We start from the raw sequence: 19,662 nt of genomic DNA, 5'->3' as shown, positions 1-19,662 counted from the left end.
TCTGGTTAATCCTCCCCAATGAATTTCACTCCTTAACCTCCCTTTACTTTTAACTTATTTTGCAAATGCCTGATCTCAGATGTAACGGCACTGTGACCTCTGCCCAGCCCTGTCCAGAAATGTTCCAAATAGAAAGTAAGCATGTATTCATTGGCACAAACAGTTAAACACCAGTGGGGACACTAGGCGGCAGTGAGAGAGACAATGCTAACCTTCACTCCTTGAGTTGCTTTTTATTAAGAATGGATAATAGTCTTCTCTTGGCACTCTGCCTCCAACTTACTGAGTAGATCTTTTGTTTAGGGATTATTTTCAGCCTGTATTCTTTATATGAAGCGTTGCATTTCATGCTCTGTTCTGTCATTGCTATGTGAAAGATAATCCATCCTAGAGTTCTTGTATGACCGTGTACAATTTTTAAGTGTCCATTTTCTAAGATGCATTCTAGGAAATGTATATGCAATTTATTTATTGCAGAATGGTTGTTGGTAATGATAACCTCTCTCTGACAGAGGACAGAATAGCTTGTGTGCAGAGACAGAGGCCCTGATGCTGTATCCTGTGTGCACACCATATGACCCTAATGGGGCCATAATCCATATCCCCTGTATATAGGCCATAAGTGGAGAAAGTCACTAGAGTCCTGAGCTGCAAGTTGCAGCCAGAATACATTGCAGGAATACAGCACTGCAACTTTAATTTTTGTGAGTAGTAGCATTACTAGCATTGAGGATCTGGAGCATGTATGCCAGAGCTGTGGCTTGCCACTCAGGCAAGTGCATCTTTTAACTTTATTGTAGCCCTTAGTCATGTGTGCATGCTGCCAAATTGTATTTTAACTATTATCTCCAAAAATGTTTTAACATGGCGTCATAGTATCATAGTTTATGGTACTAATCTGATGAAACTTTAGTACAGCAACCCTTGAGTGGGCAAGCCAGTACCATGAGTGTTTGCTGGATTTGTGATGTGAGGATAGGTTATCCTTCCCTTGCTAGATTATAAGTCTTAGGTTGATTTGTTTCTTTGTTTATACCGCCAATTTCTGCCTTGATCCTGCTCATGTTGTTGTATGATGCTCTGCCAAGCCTTTTATTTCTCTGGCAACCAACTTAGCTTCTCATGAATTCAAATGTGCTGTTGTCAGCACATTTTCTCATGCCTTTTTACCCTTTTTTTTTTTTTTAATAGGAAAGGAAAAAAATAGTCAAAGAAGCACAAAGAGAAAAGCGAAAGAGCAAGATCCCAAAACATGTGAAGAAAAGGAAAGAAAAGACTGCCAAAATGAAGAAGGGCAAATAGACTGTGCTGATGTGCAGCAAGGGTGCACTGACTGTGTGATACATCCATCTTACAGATGAGCTGGCAGCAATACACTGTGTGTATATGAAGCATGCAATATGTAATATCATTAGTGTCCTGGCAGTCTGCATACTGCTTTCTTACAACACGAATTCAGAGAAATAAGTCAAAGTTTTACAGCTTTTTAATATACTGTACATATAGCAATATGCCTTTTTTTTTTTTTTTTTTTTTTTTTTTTTTTTTTTTTAAACATCATCCAGTCTTTTATAGAGTTAATAAATGCTGGTGAGGGGCACAATGCACCTAGCTGGGACACAAACATATGTAATGTTTGTTAGAAGAGTTATGGCTCTATTCAACGGAACGATTATCGTTTCGTTTTCGGACGACATCGACCGCTACGGACGATAATCGTTCCGTGGAATAGAGTGCAACGATCAGCCGACATCGTTCATGTCGGCTGATCGTTGCAGTCGCTTGTTTTTCAACATGTTGAAAAACAAGCGACTGATATAGCAGCGATCTGCTGCTTGCTCCGTTGAATAGGAGCATCGGCAGCAGACGCTGCTATATCCTATGGGCTGCCCGGACGATCAGCGATCCTCCGAGCAGCCCCCCCGCAGCTCCCCGCCGCCCCTCCCGCACTCACCCGCTCGCTGCAGCCGCGTTGAATAGCGGCGGCAGCGAGCGGCGAACGAGGAGCAAATGAGCGCTAATAGCGCTCGTTTGCTCCTCTAAAACGACCCATGGAATAGGGCCATTAGGGTACCTGGCATTGCTTTTGCTGCAAAGAAACTGTACTTTATATGCGCAGACAGGACTAAGTGAATGGACTTCAGTTTTGAAGAGGTTAACGTGAATCTGTCACATTGAAGATACGGCCCATACCACAGGCAGCATGTTATAGATGAGAAGGAGCTGAACAGATTGTTATATAGTTTGTTGGGGAAAAAAAATCTGACAAACGTGTCATTTATTTATGTAAATTCCTGTTTATTTAGGGCTTAGGAGTCCAGTGGGTGGTCCTACCCAGTAATTGACAGTCCTACCTGTATATGTGCATACAATGATAGCTGTCTGTCACTTTTAAGTTCTGCTGAATCTTTTCCTACAGATTGTAGGCTCAGCTCCCCTTGCTCTATAACATGCTGCCTGGAGTATGGTCTGCTTTTTCAATGTGATATATTATGTTTGAAGAATCACCAAAAATAGTTTGCTTGACCCCGAGATTAGCATACTATATACAGTATTCAACACTACAACAACATTTGTATAGAGAAGAGATTGCTTATATTTTAATAGAGATGGACTTAAAGGTGTGGTAGCCACCTTACTTAGGGAGCAAGTAAAACCGGCTTTGTTTTAATGTAGGTGTGCCTGGAAAAGATTCATAGCCTCTAAGGTGATACTATGCTTGAAGAATTCTGCATCAATAGTGACTAGGATGAGGAAAAACTCTATGATGCCTTGGTTTGTTCTATACAGGCTTTCAGGCTGTCACACCTAGGTGTGGAAGAGACAGGATAGTAGACACAATGTGGTCTCCACCCCTTGTTTTAGGAATACTCATAGGAGAGGACAAGAAGAACCTTCCTTGAGCTCCATTGTGGATTTCTACATTTATTGTATTGTAATATTTGTACAGTGAAAATTCTAAAATCAATGAATTTTAAAGTTGAAACTTCCTTGTACTGAAATCAAGCATGGCGCAGCATGAAATCAGTGGGAATCCAAACTAGAATGGAAAATTCAAGTGATTTAAAGGTGACTCTGTACCCATAATCTGTCCCCCCCAAACCACTTGTACCTTCAGATAGCTGCTTTTAATCCAAGATTTGTCCTGGGGTCCGTTCGGCAGAGGATGCAGTTATTGTCATAAAAACAACTTTTAATCCTGCAGCGCTGTGTCTAACGGGCGGGGCTTACATTTGTATATGCATTAGGCTGCACACCCTCTCTGTCTTTCCTCCCCACCCTCCTCATCATTAGGAATGCTCCAGGCAGATTGCTTCCTATTCCCCACCTGTGTGTATAATGAACATGGGCTGGATCGTTAATACATCTGTGCAAAGCTCAAACAGCAGTAAATGTCCCTGGATCATTCCTAATGATGAGGAGGGTGGGGAGGAAGGAAAGAGAGGGTGTGCCAGTCTAATGCATATACAAATGTAAGCCCCGGCCGTTAGACACAGCTCTGCCGGATTAAAAGTTGTTTTTATGACAATAACTGCATCCCCTACCGAACGGACCCCAGGACAGATCTTGGATTAAAAGCAGCTATCTGAAGGTACAAGTGGTTTGGGGGGGACAGATTGTGGGTACAGAGTCGCTTTAAGCAACGTGAAACAGGCAAGACTTAAAAAAACCTGTGATCATTTTCATGCTGCCCAAAAAAGTAATTAAGGTGGTCTCCATTTGCTTCTTCCTGTCATTTTTGTCAAAGGGAAACTAAAAGACAACTCTAAGTTTTCTAAGCATCGTAGTCGACCAAGTTAGTGGAGTTAGTGTGCATAACTACAATTCCCATCATACCTGGACAGCCAAAGCTGTTAAAATCTATACCCTGATGAACTGTTGCAGGTCTAAATACCAGGTGAAGTTTAGAAATCATTAGATTTGTGTCTAAAGTGGTTATTCAATGTCTTAAAGGGATACTCTTATCTCACCCAATATAGTTATACTTGTAGGACTCATCAAGTTAAATATTTTTGCTAATACATTCCTTTAGAAAACTTGCTTTCTCGTGCGTCTTATTGGGGGACACAGACACAATGGGTTATTGGCTGTTGCCACTAGGAGGCTGACACTAAGAAAAAAAGAAAACAGAAGTCTGCTCCTCCCAGCAGGCTACCCGCCCACTGGCACTGAGCTAATTCAGTTTTGCTTCGTGTCAGTAGGAGGCAGACATAGGTCTGGTAGCTCCAGACCAGTTCTGCCTGTGTTATCTTTTTTTTCTCTTTTTCTCTACAGGTTTACAGACAGGGATGGACATGGTGGATATCCTAGATCCCCCTTGATCCCCCCTGGCTGCAATGCATCCAGGGAGCAGATCCTGAAAATAGAGGGTCTGTCTACCCTCGGACGCCAACGGCCGGACTCAGCACCGCCCCAATCCTAACTGTTCTTTCAAGTCAGGCCCTTGCAAGTCTGCAACATCCTGAAGGTCTTCACCCTCCCAACTCTGTTCGAGTGGGGGGGGGGGGCGCCTTTTGGAATACCGTGATGTCTGGCTCCATCACGTCCCGGACACCTGGGTTCGAGACGTCATCTCCTGGGGCTACAAGATCGAATTTTCCTCCCTCCCCCTTTCTCGGGCCCCCCGTTCACCTTCTCTGGCGGCCGGTTTTTCTCAGGCTCTTCTCTCCCTGCTGGACAAGGGGGGTCATCATTCCCGTCCCACTTCATCAGCGCTTCAGAGGTTTTTACTCCAACCTCTTTGTGGTCCCAAAGAAGGACGGCTCTGTGTGCCCAATCCTGGACCTTGAATGCCTGAACCGCCACGTGCATCTGTCCCATTTTTACATGGAATCTCTGCGGGCAGTGATAGGCGTCCTGGATGTCCACCGAGGAACTCTCCCGGCTCCAGGGACGCTACCTGCACATTCCCATTCCCCACCCACCCACCCACCAGCTGTTTCTGCGATTTGCGGTCGGGTCGGACCACTATCAGTTTGTGGCCCTCCCCTTTTGGTCTGGCCTCTGCCCCAAACCCGAGGGATCTCTGTCACTCCCTACCTGGACGACATCCTCATCAAGGCTCCGTGCAGGATGCAGAATTTGGAGAGACTTCACATCACTCTGGACACGCTGTCTCAGTTCGGCTGGCTTCTCAACCGTCCCAAGTCGTCCTTGATCCCCTCCCAGTCTATCCAGTTTCTGGGAATGAGGTTCGACCCGAGACAGGCTCGGGTTTTCCTCCCGGAGGACAAGGTGGTCTCTCTGCGTTCGGGCATCAGGACCCTCTGCAGCCGCCGTCTGATCCCCATATGCTACTGCATGCAGGTTCTGGGGAAGATGGTGGCTTCCATGGAGGCCGTTCCTTATGCCCAGTTCCACTCTCGACCCCTTCAGCTCTTCCTGCTATCTCGGTGGGACAGATGTCTCCCTTCCTTGGAGCAGAGGATCAAGATCACGGCTCACTTGAAATGGGACCTACAGTGGTGGCTTCAGTCCCCACGCATTTGCCAGGGACGCTCATTCCTCCCCATTCACTGGCACATTGTGACGACCGACGCCAGCCTACAGGGCTGGGGCGGATTCTGGCAGGGTCAGGCGGCGCAGGGGACCTGGTTCTCTCAAGAGGCTCTTTTCCCAATCAACGTATTAGAGCTTCGGGCGATTCGCCACTCTCTTCTCCATTGGCAGGGGCAGCTCCAAGGTCTTCCTGTGCGGGTGCAGACCGACAATGCCACCGCCGTGACATATATAAATCATCAAGGAGGGACCCGCAGCAAATCCACAATGGAGGAAGTGGCGCTGATCCTCTCCTTGGCAGAGAGCAGCGTTCCAGCTCTGTCCGTGGTCCACATTCCAGTCGTGGAAAACTGGCTAGCCGACTATCTCAGTCGCACCCGCGTGGACCCAGGAGAGTGGACACTGCATCCGGAGGTCTTTGCCCAAATATGCCGCAGGTGGGGGACCCCGGATGTCGACCTGATGGCATCTCGCCTCAATCGCTGACTGACGACCTTTGTCTCCCGCTCCCGGGACCCTCAAGCACTGGCCGTGGACGCACTGGTGATCTCTTGGCACCAGTTTGCTCTTTTGTACCTCTTTCCTCCACTTCCGCTGCTCCCCCGAGTAGTGCGAAAGATCAAGGCGGAGGGTGTTCCGCTGATCCTTGTGGCGCTGGACTGGCCCAGACACGCTTGGTACGCGGACCTTGTCAACCTCGCCGCCGACGTCCCATGGCGCCTCCCGGATTGCGTCAATCTCCTATCTCAGGGACCGATCTGCCACCCGCCTCCCTACCTCCATTTCGCCTTCCTACAATTGACGGCGTGGCTATTGAGATCTGGATCCTAAGGTCTCGCGGTTTTTCAGACAGAGTCGTCAGGACTATGTTGCGGGCGCGTAACCCTGCCTCGGCCCGGATTCATCAACAATGTTGGAAGGCTTATCTTCGTCATTCCCTCTCTCCGCCTCTCCCCTTTCCTTCTCGTTGCCTAGGCTCCTTTCCTTTCTCCAGGGAAGTTTGGTTAGTTCCCTCAAGGGCTAGGTTTCCCCTCTCTCGTTTTTTTTCCAGAGACCGTTAGCGTCTCTTTCTCTCTCTGGTTAGGACCTTTTTCCAGGGGGTGACTCATGTCATTCCCCCTTACCGGCACCCAGTCCCTCCTTGGGACCTTAATCTGGTTCTGATGCCTTAAGGTACTATTTCACGGGCCAAGGAGGGCCCGATCAACGATGTAAACGAGCGCAGATCTGCTAGATCGCCGCTCGTTTACTGGGCCTATTCCACAGCCCGATGATCGTTGAGCGAGGGCTGCAGGGACATTGTTACCGATGTCCTTGCAGCATACATTACCTGTCAGGTCTTCTGCTCCGCTCCGTCCTCCTCCCCGGGTCCTGCACGGGATACAAGGTGATCTCCTTAATATTCAAAAATAAAAGTTACTCCTTTTTTTCCCCTCTACTTTTTTCAGTTTTCTGTATCCACCAGTCTCAGATGCCTAAGGCTGGGTTTACCCTGTGTTTTTTGCAGTCTGCTTTTTTTTTTTTTTTTTTTGTAAAAAAAATGGATGGATTTTATGTGCATTTGTTTTGATGTGTTTTTCCATTGACTTCCATAATTAAAAAGAACAGTGTGAACCTAGCCTTAATGGCCTTATAATAGTGATAGTAGTTACTTACTGCACGGCAGTGCCTTCATCATACATCACCGTACTGCTCCTACCTACTTCTCTGATCTGTGCTAGAGTAGATATTAGACATCGAGTAGTTAGAGACCTCTTCCAGCCTACAGCATTGGTTGAAACTCAGAAGTCCTTGTATTCTTTTAGGCCAAAAATGTTCTGTGTTTATATGTGTGATAGGTTATACAATATATAGTAGATGTTTGGCATTGACCACTAGGGGGCATTACAAATACATTCAACCAGCGTCATGTGCCTTATGAAACATCTCATAATTACAGGTAAATATTACAATCCCAACAAAACTAGATGCATTTCTTCCTCATAAAACAAACTTGCTTTCTCATAAAACAAACAACGAAACAATTTTTGCTGTGCAAAGACTGATCCCTTATAATCATAAAATCTTAACATTGCTGCATGAGATATAAGGCCAGGATGAAACTTGTGGCTTTCATGTAGTATAGTTATATCATCTGCTTCTGTGGTCATGCAATGATGAAATGTTACCTGAATCGCCCACAGTCTTGCTTGTTTCACGTAGATGTTATAAGGTGATGCCATTACCAAAGACATATAGTGAAGAGACAGAACAACATGTGAATTAGAAGCACTGAACATAAGCTGAGGTGGTCAGCAATGCAGCATACATCCTGTGGACATGTGGCCCTGATACTAGAAGAAATCAGCAGTAGTCCACTAATTTTGGACGACTGTTTTAAGTTGTGGAAAACCTAAGTCGTAGATGCACAAGTCCTGGGGAGTGCTATCTTGCAGCATTTGTAGGCCACATGTGTGGAACCAGTGCTTGGTTAGCAGTATTTTTTATACAGTACTTATGGCCAATATCATGTTAGGTACTCCCCACTGGGATGGCACAGACAATTTTCAGGCATAACAGCTGCAGAGCTATCAGTAGTTTCTGCTCAGACCTGGTACACTTTACATCGTACCACATATCCTTCAGGGGGTTAGGCTACCCCTACAGCAGCAGCAAACACGATTTACAACTATAACATGTATAGGAAATTGTCAGCATTGGCCATCCCCCTTACGACTTGTTTGTAATTATTTAATATCTTTCTGATGTCTCTTGCCTGTCATTACACATTAACCTGACGACAGAAGTGGGTGTCTAGTGCTGCTGTAGGGATCCTCCCCTGGAATACTAACATCTTTAATTATATTTTGTGCTTTGCGGGTGCGGGCAAGTTAAGCATCTAAAATATATTCAGAAAGAATATTCAGATTAAGAAGTAAGATTATGGAGAATTAAGGGGAAGCAGAAATGTCTACTATTAAAGCTATCAGTCTGTATAGCACATTTTGATGAAATTGCATGTATGCATCCCCAGCTGTGACTCATAAGATGGAACCAGGCCTGTGAAATAATCCCAGGGCAGGCAAAATCTCACATTGAATAGAGGAGCTGGTAGGCCTCCGCATGAATTCTGGGTATGTAAGATCCAATTATACTAAAACCAACCTTAGCCAGATGGGTGGAGGACATGACCAAACTGTAGGCAGTGCAAAATAATCAACATGGTCAGCACCTCTAAACGAAATGTACATGTATAGAAGCATGCTGCAGTTCTATCAAGTGTGGGATTCTAGCTGGATCCTACTGGCGTGTCCTCCCTTTATATAGTGTTAGCATCCTGTTTATGGGGCCACCTTACTGTGGTGGAGGGGTAACATAATTTGATAAACGTGGCTCATATTTACACGGATAGTAAATATAGCAGTAATGCAATCTATGTCAGTGTCCAAACCGAACAAACAGTGACTGGCATTATTGTCTGCTGGGATCAAACAAGTTCTTATTGCTGAGTGTGCACATGGGTTACGTGGTGCTCTCCTCCATACAGTCCAATAATAAACCTCTTCTCCGATAAAGTATAGAAAATAGGAAGGGCACTCGCCGATAAAAGTTATCCTTTATTTAATCCATTTTAAAAAACATTCATCTACATCTGGACGGCAAGGACGCCAGCACCATGCACAACATATGTCAGTGTTGGCAGATTGCAGCTGTATTTTTTGTGTGACAGCAATGGCAGTTTGCAATTGTACATTGAGTTCAGTACATCTGACTGGGGTTGTTTTTGCTGCAGGCACATGGATATTTGCTAGCTCCATTAAGATGATGGCAGCAGCAGGCACATTCGGGTGTACCCGCACTCTAATTAGCCATAGCGGACAATGTAAAGTACGTCTGGAAACGCACTTTACATTGTCTGCGCTGTCTATTTTGTGCAGCGGTTGTTCAATGAATAGTGGCCGCACAAAATACACGAAATGTCTTCACAGACAGTTTTATCATTTAGGTGTATTTTGATGAGCAAAACAGCCTCAAAAATACACTTATTTTATGTCTGTAATCCATTTTGCTTAAAACTAGATTTTTTTTCTGCAGTGGATTTTTTTGTGCAGATCTTCTGCTGCAGTCAACGATATAATCTGCCAAATTTTTTTTGTCTCAGAAATGCTGCAGCGAGATATTAGCTGGCAGTTTTTAAACATTTTATGGGGTGTTTTTTTGTGTGTCTGAAAGAAGCCAAAACATGGGATTTGCTGCAGATTCACCACCTATTTGGGTGCACCCAAATTTGAACTCCTCAGTATGAGTTAAGAATTAGGGCATGTTCACACTATGGATTCCGCCTGGATAACATCCCGCGTATTCTGCCGCAAGCTCCCGCTTGACTCTCCGTTTATGCCATACTTTATTCCATGCTCGGGCAGACTCCACCCTCGGCTAGGTCCACACTATGTAAAAACAATGGCCGTGTTTTATAACAATGGCATTTCTGCAAACAACAGCCATTACTTCACAAACAGTCTTTGCACAACAACGGCCAGTGTGAACCTAGCCTAAAGGTGAGTTTACACAGACAGATTATCTGACAGATTTTTGAAGCCACAGCCAGGAACAGACTATAAACAGAGAATAGGTCATAAAGGAAAGACTGGGATTTTTCTTCTTTTCAAATCTATAACTGGCTTTGGCTCAAAAATCTTTCAGATAAATCTCTGTGTAAACACACCATGAAGGTCCTTTTACACATAGATGTCTGACAGATTATTGAAGCAAAAGCCAGGAATGGATTTGAAAAGAAGAGAAATCTCAGTCTTTCCTTTATGACCTGTTCTCTGTTTATAGTCTGTTCCTGGCTGTGGCATAAAAAATCTGTCAGATATCCGTGTGTGTAAAAAGACCCAAAGGGGCAGATGCATCAATAGCCATGTCTGTGGCAGTCTAATTTTAAATTTCCCCCACATTTGCGCTGCTCGATTTTTTTTAAAAGTAGAGCATGCCTCTTGATAAATCCAGCACGGAGGCAGGCTAAATATATATATATATATATATATATATATATATATATATATATATACAGTGGTGCCTTGGATTACGAGCTTAATTGGTCCTCGCTTGTAATCCAAATCCACTCTTAAACCAAAGCAAATTTTCCCATAAGAAATAAATGAAATGCAGACAATTGGTTCCACACCCCAAAAGTGATTATATATTCTGAATAACATGAAAAACAAATGAAACAAACATTCAGAAACAGCAGAATATGTGATATTATAAGTTACTGTACAGTAATGGAGAGAATGGGAAACACAAGGGCTGACAGAGACTGCAGGGAGCAGGGAGGAATGAGCAGGGCAGATGTGGGCACATACATGCAGCACTCTGTGTCCGGGGAGAGAGGGTTTACAGCTATGAAGAGATTACCCCCACAGTCCTGTCCCCTGATGTAAGCCCCAGCCTGAAGTGGATCTGCTATGATTTGGAAGGTGATGGAGACTTCCTGGGTCAAAGTACAGTGCTGTAGACCCCGCTTTGCAAATCATGCCCCTCCCACTACAGGGAGCTCTCGAACCAAAGCAATGCTCCTAAACCAAGTCACAATTTTGAAAAACTGTGAGCGTTTCTTACAAAACGCTCTTAATCCAAGTTACTCTTAAACAAAGGTACCACTATATATATATATATATATATATATATATATACACATATATATATATACTCACACTCATCGGCCACTTTATTAGGTACACCTTGCTAGTAACGGGTTGGACCCCCTTTTGCCTTCAGAACTGCATCAATTCTTCGTGGCATAGATTCAACAAGGTGCTGGAAGCATTCCTCAGAGATTTTGGTCCATATTGACATGATGGCATCACACAGTTGCCGCAGATTTGTCGGCTGCACATCCATGATGCGAATCTCCCGTTCCACCACATCCCAAAGATGCTCTATTGGATTGAGATCTGGTGACTGTGGAGGCCATTTGAGTACAGTGAACTCGTTGTCATGTTCAAGAAACCAGTCTGAGATGATTCTAGCTTTATGACATGGCGCATTATCCTGCTGAAAGTAGCCATCAGATGTTGGGTACATTGTGGTCATAAAGGGATGGACATGGTCAGCAACAATACTCAGGTAGGCTGTGGCGTTGCAACGATGCTCAATTGGTACCAAGGGGCCCAAAGAGTGCCAAGAAAATATTCCCCACACCATGACACCACCACCACCAGCCTGAACCATTGATACAAGGCAGGATGGATCCATGCTTTCATGTTGTTGACGCCAAATTCTGACCCTACCATCCGAATGTCGCAGCAGAAATCGAGACTCATTAGACCAGGCAACGTTTTTCCAATCTTCTACTGTCCAATTTCGATGAGCTTGTGCAAATTGTAGCCTCAGTTTCCTGTTCTTAGCTGAAAGGAGTGGCACCCGGTGTGGTCTTCTGCTGATGTAGCCCATCTGCCTCAAAGTTCGATGTACTGTGCGTTCAGATATGCTCTTCTGCCTACCTTGGTAACGGTTGGCTATTTGAGTCACTGTTGCCTTTCTATCAGCTCGAACCAGTCTGCCCATTCTCCTCTGACCTCTGGCATCAACAAGGCATTTCCGCCCACAGAACTGCCGCTCACTGGATGTTTTTTCTTTTTCGGACCATTCTCTGTAAACCCTAGAGATGGTTGTGCGTGAAAATCCCAGTAGATCAGCAGTTTCTGAAATACTCAGACCAGCCCTTCTGACACCAACAACCATGCCACGTTCAAAGGCACTCACATCACCTTTCTTCCCCATACTGATGCTCTGTTTGAACTGCAGGAGATTGTCTTGACCATGTCTACATGCCTAAATGCACTGAGTTGCCGCCATGTGATTGGCTGATTAGAAATTAAGTGGTAACGTGCAGTTGGACAGGTGTACCTAATAAAGTGGCTGGTGAGTGTATATATAGTGTGAACATAGCCTTATATAGTGTTTTGTATTTGTCCTCTATTACAGAGGTAGGGAATCTTGGCTCTCCAGCTGTTGCAAAACTACAACTCCAATCATGCCTGGACAGCCAGAGCTTTAAGGCCCTATTCCACGGGCCGACTGTGAGGAGCAAACGAGTGCTGTCAGTGCTTGTTTGCCCCTCGTTCACCGCTCACTGCCGTCGTTATCACACGCAGCGAGCGGGTGAGTGAGGGAGGGGCCGCGGGGGTCTGCTCGGGTGATAGCTAGATCGTCAGGGCAGCACATAGATGATAGTGGCAGTCTGCTGCCGCCACTCCTATTCCGCGGGGCGACGGCGGCAGATCGCTAAAATCACAGTCTTTTTTTTTTCAACATGCTTGAAAGACAAACGACTGCAACAATCAGCCGACATGAAGGATGTCGGTTGATCGTTGCCTTCTATTCCACGGGACGATTATTGACCATATCGGCCTATAATTGTTCCGTAGAATAGGGCCTTTAGCCTAGGTTCCCTAACCCTGCTCTATTATGAGCCAGCCTTGTACCGTAAGGCTATGTTCACACTAAGTAGAAGTACAGCCGTTGTTGCCATCGGCAACAACGGCCGTACTTTACACGTGTGTGTGCACACTGCCTCTGCTACTATGGGATCCTGGCCGGAGCGTATACACATCGTATACGCTCCGGCCGGGATCCTGCACGGGGCCGCAAAGAACTGACATGTCAATTTTCTGCGGCCGCAATTCAATGAATTGCGGCCGTAGGAAACCCTGTCAGTTCACACAGTGAAGCCAGCGGCTCCGGCCGCTTGCTTCACTGTGCGCTATAGGAGGTTCTGATGCGGGCACGTGCTGATGCCCCCGCATCAGAGCTCTACGGCCATAAAGATCATCCGGTCGGTACTTATATATGATGCGGGCAGAGACCGGCCGTTCCGTGACCCGGCCGGGTCACGGAACAGCCGGTCTCTTACGTAGTGTGAACATAGCCTAAAGGGTTATTCCCATCACCTGAACTTTAGTTATCAACTATTAGTGCAGGACTGGTGATCGGGAGCTGGTAAGTATGTTTTCCCTTATTTTATGTCTCCCTCTGACATCCCACGTCTCTAGGGCTTGGATTGTCCCTGGAGACGTGTAACAGAAGTACACTAGAGTGCACTAGGCTCGGCACTGCTGCCTCTTGTCCTCGCTCACCCTATAAAGCAGTGCTTCTCAATTCCAGTCCTCAGGCCTCACCAACAGGTCATGTTTTGAGGATTTCCTTAGTATTTCACATGTTATATAATTATACTCAGTGCATCAGGTATTCTCAAAGGTGTTCTTTGTATGGGAAATCCTCAAAACATGACCTGTTGGTGAGGCCCGAGGACTGGATTTGAGAAGCACTGCTATAAAGGGGTTATCCAGTGCTACAAAAACATGGCCACTTTTCCCCCTACTGTTGTCTCCAGTTTAGTTGTGGTTTGCAATTAAAGGGGTACTCCGGCAGGGGGGGGGGGCGCTTTTTTGATAGGACCGCCGCGATGAGTGACCTGCCGCTGGAACCGGGGAGGTGAGTGGTCGTCTTTTTCCTCAGCCACCTCCTCCCCGGTTCCAGCGGCAGGTCACTCATCGCGGCGCTCCAGTCCCCGGTTCCCGGACGCTTCCTGGTGTCTGACGCTGCCAGACGCCAGGCAACGTCAGACACCAGGAAGCGGCCGGGGACTAGAGCGCCGCGATGAGTGACCCGCCGCAGGAACCGGGGAGGTGAGTGGTCGTCTTTTTCCTTAGCCACCTCCTCCCTGGTCCCATAAAAAAAGTACCCCCCCCCCGCCGGAGTACCCCTTTAAGCTGCCATGTGGCCATGTTTTTGTAGCGCTGGATAACCCCTTTAATCACCTCTCTGTAAGCCTGTTATACACTGCGCCTGTTATACACTACAAACGCAACACACAGGACTGTCACCCTTTTACATTGACAGACATGTACACAGCTTTCCTTATTGCAGTGGCAACACACATAAGTCCACCCTTATGCACTGACAACACCCATGTAGAGAACAGTCATTTGTGTTGCACTAACAATCCCCTCATGTAGAAGTGTCACCCTCTGGCACTGACAACACCCATACACAGAGTAGTCATCTGACTCACTGCACTCTCGCATAATACTCCCATCTACTGCAATGACAGTTAAAATAGTTTTTTACATTTACACAGCATGGCGACCACTGTAAAGATCCAAAATATTTTTCCTGTGAGGCAAATAAAAAGACAACAAAACAGAAAACCTTAATATGTATAGTATTTGCACTATAAGAGAACTCATAGTTAGCCCAGTATTTTTGCTATAGCTTTTTCACATGTTGTTGTACAAGGTGTGGCATATCGTACAAACTCTTGATAATAAATTCCTGGGAGACTATTTTTTTGAGCATGCATATACATTTCTGCATGTCTAGCTTAACACACCTATCAAGTATGACTCAGTGACATTGTATTAAGAGCTTTAGCACATTTTATCTACTATGAAACTAGTGTTTAAATATGTACATTAGTAGGACTTATGTTCACACTACCATCAGAACTTACATTAGTAGTTATCTAAGTAGTTTTCTGGGAAAACCTGCAAAGCATGTAGCATTCCTTCCATCAATATGACATGACACTGACGTGAAACTCGATGCACCCTTATTATAAGTCAGTAGGGTTTGGTGGATGCTGTTGGTAACTATCATACAAAATATCTGGCATTGATGGTGGTGTGAGCAGAGCCTAGGATGAGTATTCCCTATATGCTGGATGACCTAAAACACTACAAATTAAATATCCTGTATGTATTGTACTAGAAGTCACACAAGTGAAATACACTACTTACAAAACGTTACTGATATCTGGCTTGTAAGATTGTCCCCCTGTAATGGATCCTCCGTTGGGCCCCAATGGCGATGGTAATGGATGCACAGGCAATTGACTGCTGTCAGACTTCAGGCACAGGCAGCCTCTCTAATGAACTACCTGTGCCGGAAGAAAGGAGAGCGCGTACCAGGAGAGCAGCAGCAGTATCGGTGTAGCCTGTGTGGGGTGAGGTTTTTTCTTTCCTTTTGTTTGGTCTGAATATGGGGGCTATTACAATAAGGAGACTGCACACAAAGGGAGCTATCTGCTATATAGAGACTGTACAGAGAGACTATCTACTCTTTGGTGGTTGCACAGAGGAGCCTTTTACTATATATAGGTGGTGTACAGAGGGGCCTAATACTACATGGAAGCTGCAAAGAGGGACTATTTACTATATGGGGTTTATATAGAGCGGCCTGTTACTATATGGGAGCTACACAGATGGCCCTTATACTATATGGGGGCTGCACAAACACAGAAGAGCACAAAACTATACAGGGACTGCACAGAGAAGTGTAATACCATATAGGGGGCATAGAGCTTGGCCCAACCACTATAAGAGGGCACAGAGGAGGTAATGCAGATGTGGAGCTTGTAAAAAGGTGAGGATGGTGTATAAGCGAGGAGCCTAAAATGTAAGTCACCATTGCCAGATTCCGCATCAATGAGTCGTGCCTGGTAGAATTACTCATGGGGGGGTCTGGACAGGGAATTTCACTACAGGTTATGACACAGAAAATTATGTTTTTCATTTTTAAAAGTTTCTGTAGGCAAGATGCTATATTGCAGTATTCCTCCTAACATATAGAGCGTTATTCATAACCATGCAGCATAAGGTTATTATGGCTACACTTGACAGGTTAGTGGAACGGTCGGGGAGAGGGGCACCAATGAAAATTTTGCAATGGGGCCCAGACATTTCTAGTAACACCCCTGTATATAGTTATTTTATACTTACAGATGAATATGTATCATATTATGAGCTTTCTTATATAATATCTGCTTACTAATCTAGTACCAGCCCTTCCACATACACTATTAGTGCCGTGACCTTTGTTTTATGGTGTCTGTGAGGTAGATAGCATTGTAGCAGTGATTATTACAAAGGGTCAAGAAGTAGCTTTCTAGTACGAATGTAATAAAGCCAAGAAACTGAGTAGAATTGTAATGAATTATAAGAATCTGCAGTAGTAAGCTATCAAGGAAGATATTGAATGTAATGTAGTTTGGGGCAAAATCTCAGGGTGGGAAATGGTGACACAAGCTGCTACCTGCAGAAGTGTTTATATGGTATAAGATGGCCTGCGAGGTTAGAGCTTGAATGAGGGTGTTCCCCCCCACGCCCATAGCTAAACTGCTTGAATACAACATGGAGCTGGGAGAGGACTTTGATGGTTCTGCAGCTTTCTCCCTCCCCTCAGGTAAAGGTGTGTTCTCCCGCTCACTCAGCAAGGTGAGTGTAATATGACCTCAAAGGATTTGCATTATATTTCCACATTAGCATCCAGCACCAGTGCTAGATTCAGTCTTGTACACATTCAGATGTTAAGTGAATATAGTCACTTTTTAGTTTTAAGTTTTTAATATAAAGTAATAGGGGAACATTTAAGAAGGTTCCGGATGAGGTGTATGCCAGGGAGAAGGAGCATATTGGCCCCTTCTGTCTGGCCTATGCCTGCTGTATCCCCCGCTTCCCCGATTCAGCGCTGTCCCCAGCTTGTGCATAGTATTGCAGTTTAGCTCCATTCACTTCAATGGTATTGACTTGCAAAACCACACCTGAGGAAAAAATTTTTTAAATCAACTGGTGGCAGAAAGTTATATAGATTTGTAAATTACTTCTATTTAAAAATCTCAAACCTTCCAGCAAATCCCGCTAGAGAAGAGCTGTGGACAGTACCTTACTCCGACAGAGGTGGCAGCAGAGAGCACGGTGTCAGACTGGACGGAATACCCCATTTCCTGTAGGGAATAGAGCAGCTGAGGAAGGCTTTAGATTTTCAAATAGAACAACAATAGTTACAAGTGGTAACTTGGATCGAGTTACTGCTACAGGAATGGGAGAGGATGGGAAACATAAGGGCTGACAGAGACTGCAGGGAGCATGAAGGAATGAGCAGGACAGATGTGGGTACATACATGCAGCACTCTCTGTCCCCGGGAAAGAGGAGTTACAGCTATGTAGAGATTACCTCCACAGTCCTGTCCCCTGATGCAAGCCCCAGCCTGAAGTGGATCTGCTATGATTTAGAAGGTGATGGAGACTTCCTGGGTCAGAGTACAGTGCTGTAGACCACGCTATGCGGACGCTGCCTCTCCCCCACCCCCTCCCACCCAGTACAGGGAGTTTTTAAACCAAAACAATGCTCTTCTTGCAAAACGCTCTTAATCCAAGTTACTCTTAAACTAAGGTACCACTGTACTGTATAGTAACTTAAATTATGACTGTTTCAGCTGTTTCCGAATGTCTGTTTAATGTTTTTATAAGTTATTCAGAATAAAAAATCATTATTTTGGGGGTGAAGAACTAATTTTATGCATCTCAATGATTTATTATGAAACAATTTGCTTTGATTTAAGAGTGATTTGGATTACAAGCACAGTCCCGGAGTGAATTATGCTCGTAATCCAAGGCACCACTGTAATTTACAAATCTATACAACTGTTTGACACCAGTTAATCTGAAAATATTTTTTCAGGCCAGCAAATGGAAAGCCAGTCTTAACAAGTTACCCCCTTAATGCCTTTTTTCCACCCCATTCCGTAATCCTTAAATTAGTTTACCAGTTATCTCTCGCTCCAGCACAGGTTCTCACAACCCAATAAAATAGAATAGGAGAATCAACTAACTTAATCAGAATCTCCTATCTCCAGATCCCCCAATTTCATGGTGAAATAGCTCTAATTGATGCAAATTACACATGCATTACACATTGCAAAGTGGTTTCACAAAAAAAAGCTCATGTGGTGGAAAAATGCAAGTGCTATGGCATTTTAAACCCAAGCAGGAAAAAGAAAAACCTGACATACATTATACATAACTGCAAATATGCATACTGGATAAAATACCATCACATTTTCTATATCAGGATCTGCGTGGAATAGTAATGCATTTTTTTCTCATATGGAACTTTTTATGTATTTCTTTTTCTAAATCCTGACCAAGCTGCAGGCTATAGTCATATTTCATACAAATTAATGTGCATAGCTCTAAATTGTGGTGCAAGACATTAACGGGCTTCCTTCTCTGGAGAGAGGGATATCTGGCTATTACTGTGTTTTGAGACTCGCAACTGAGGCTCCACAAACCCCTTCTTTGCATATTTAAATTTTGTTGGGGACAATCAGTGGAGACTCGTTAATGAGTACTCTATTGTATTTTTTCGCTGGTCTCCCTGAGCTCAACGATTGCTGTGTTTTGTTGGTCTATTTTTTATTGCCCCCTTAACCAGAATCCTACTCCACACTGACAAGGGGCAAATACCCTGAAACCGCAGTCTGTGGATGGATGCCTGCCTTGGTAACCCTTGTCTTATGTCCTTATACTCGCCACACAGTTAGATTTTGACTTATAGGGGCCACCCTGGTGTTTCCCTATTTAGCTCGCAACAGATTAATGTCCTGAGGGACTACGTATCAGGGTGGTTTGGTGCTCTCCCCACTAGGAGGCACCCCTTGGCAATGGGCTTCCTTCTCTGGAGAGAGGGATATCTGGCTATTCCCGTGTTTTGAGACTCGTAACTGAGACTCCACGGACCCCTTCTTTGCATATTCAAATTTTGTATGGGACAATCAATGGAGACTCGTTAATGAGTACTCCATTGGATTTTTTCGCTGTTCTCCCTGAGTTCAGTGATTGTTGTGTTTTGTTGTTAATATATATGTCACCCAGCAGATATGACACTATTCTAGAGTAACTTGAACCAATAAAACCATCACAAAGAATGATAAGCCGCATAAACCCCCATCATGAAGAAAGAAAATCTCCCTAGTATGAACAATAACACTGATTTATCCTTGGCACCCACAAACAACTCCGATGAAACTACGATGTCATCTTAATGTGAGCAAATAAAAGTATAAAACCAGGTGTAACAAGCTCAGGTGAGTATTCATCTGTCATTGTCTAAAATGTAAAAATTATTTTTTATTTATGGGGCAGTAAGAACAATTACACCCAACCATAGCTTCAGAAAATGTAAAAATGTGGAGTCGTCTTCTCCCATACCTCCACCCTGGTTAACACATGTCTATAAATTCAGCAGCCTATCAGCATAGCGTGTGCGTCAGAACAAACAGACACACCTAAAGTCTTATTAATTCACAGGCCAATGCTGCCCTTTCCCTGGCATCCT

At 44.7% G+C, this 19,662-nt stretch overlaps 1 protein-coding gene across 2 annotated transcripts in view; it reads left to right on the top strand.

The window, feature by feature from the left end:
* The window catches only part of RIOK1 (RIO kinase 1), a 29,969-nt gene extending 28,502 nt beyond the window's left edge, over window positions 1–1,467 (top strand). For both annotated transcript variants that reach the window (XM_069960193.1, XM_069960192.1), the window contains exon 17: window positions 1,192–1,467. In XM_069960193.1, the coding sequence (XP_069816294.1) occupies window positions 1,192–1,302 (111 nt within the window). In that variant the 3' untranslated portion in view covers window positions 1,303–1,467. The remainder of the gene's footprint in view (window positions 1–1,191) is intronic.
* Window positions 1,468–19,662: the final 18,195 nt, after the last annotated feature.

The sequence above is a fragment of the Dendropsophus ebraccatus genome, chromosome 2 (genome assembly GCF_027789765.1).
Source record: "Dendropsophus ebraccatus isolate aDenEbr1 chromosome 2, aDenEbr1.pat, whole genome shotgun sequence".
Classification (NCBI taxonomy): Eukaryota; Metazoa; Chordata; class Amphibia; order Anura; family Hylidae; genus Dendropsophus; species Dendropsophus ebraccatus.
The sequence above is the reverse complement of the archived record's forward strand: the minus strand, read 5'-3'. Positions and strand labels throughout refer to the sequence as shown.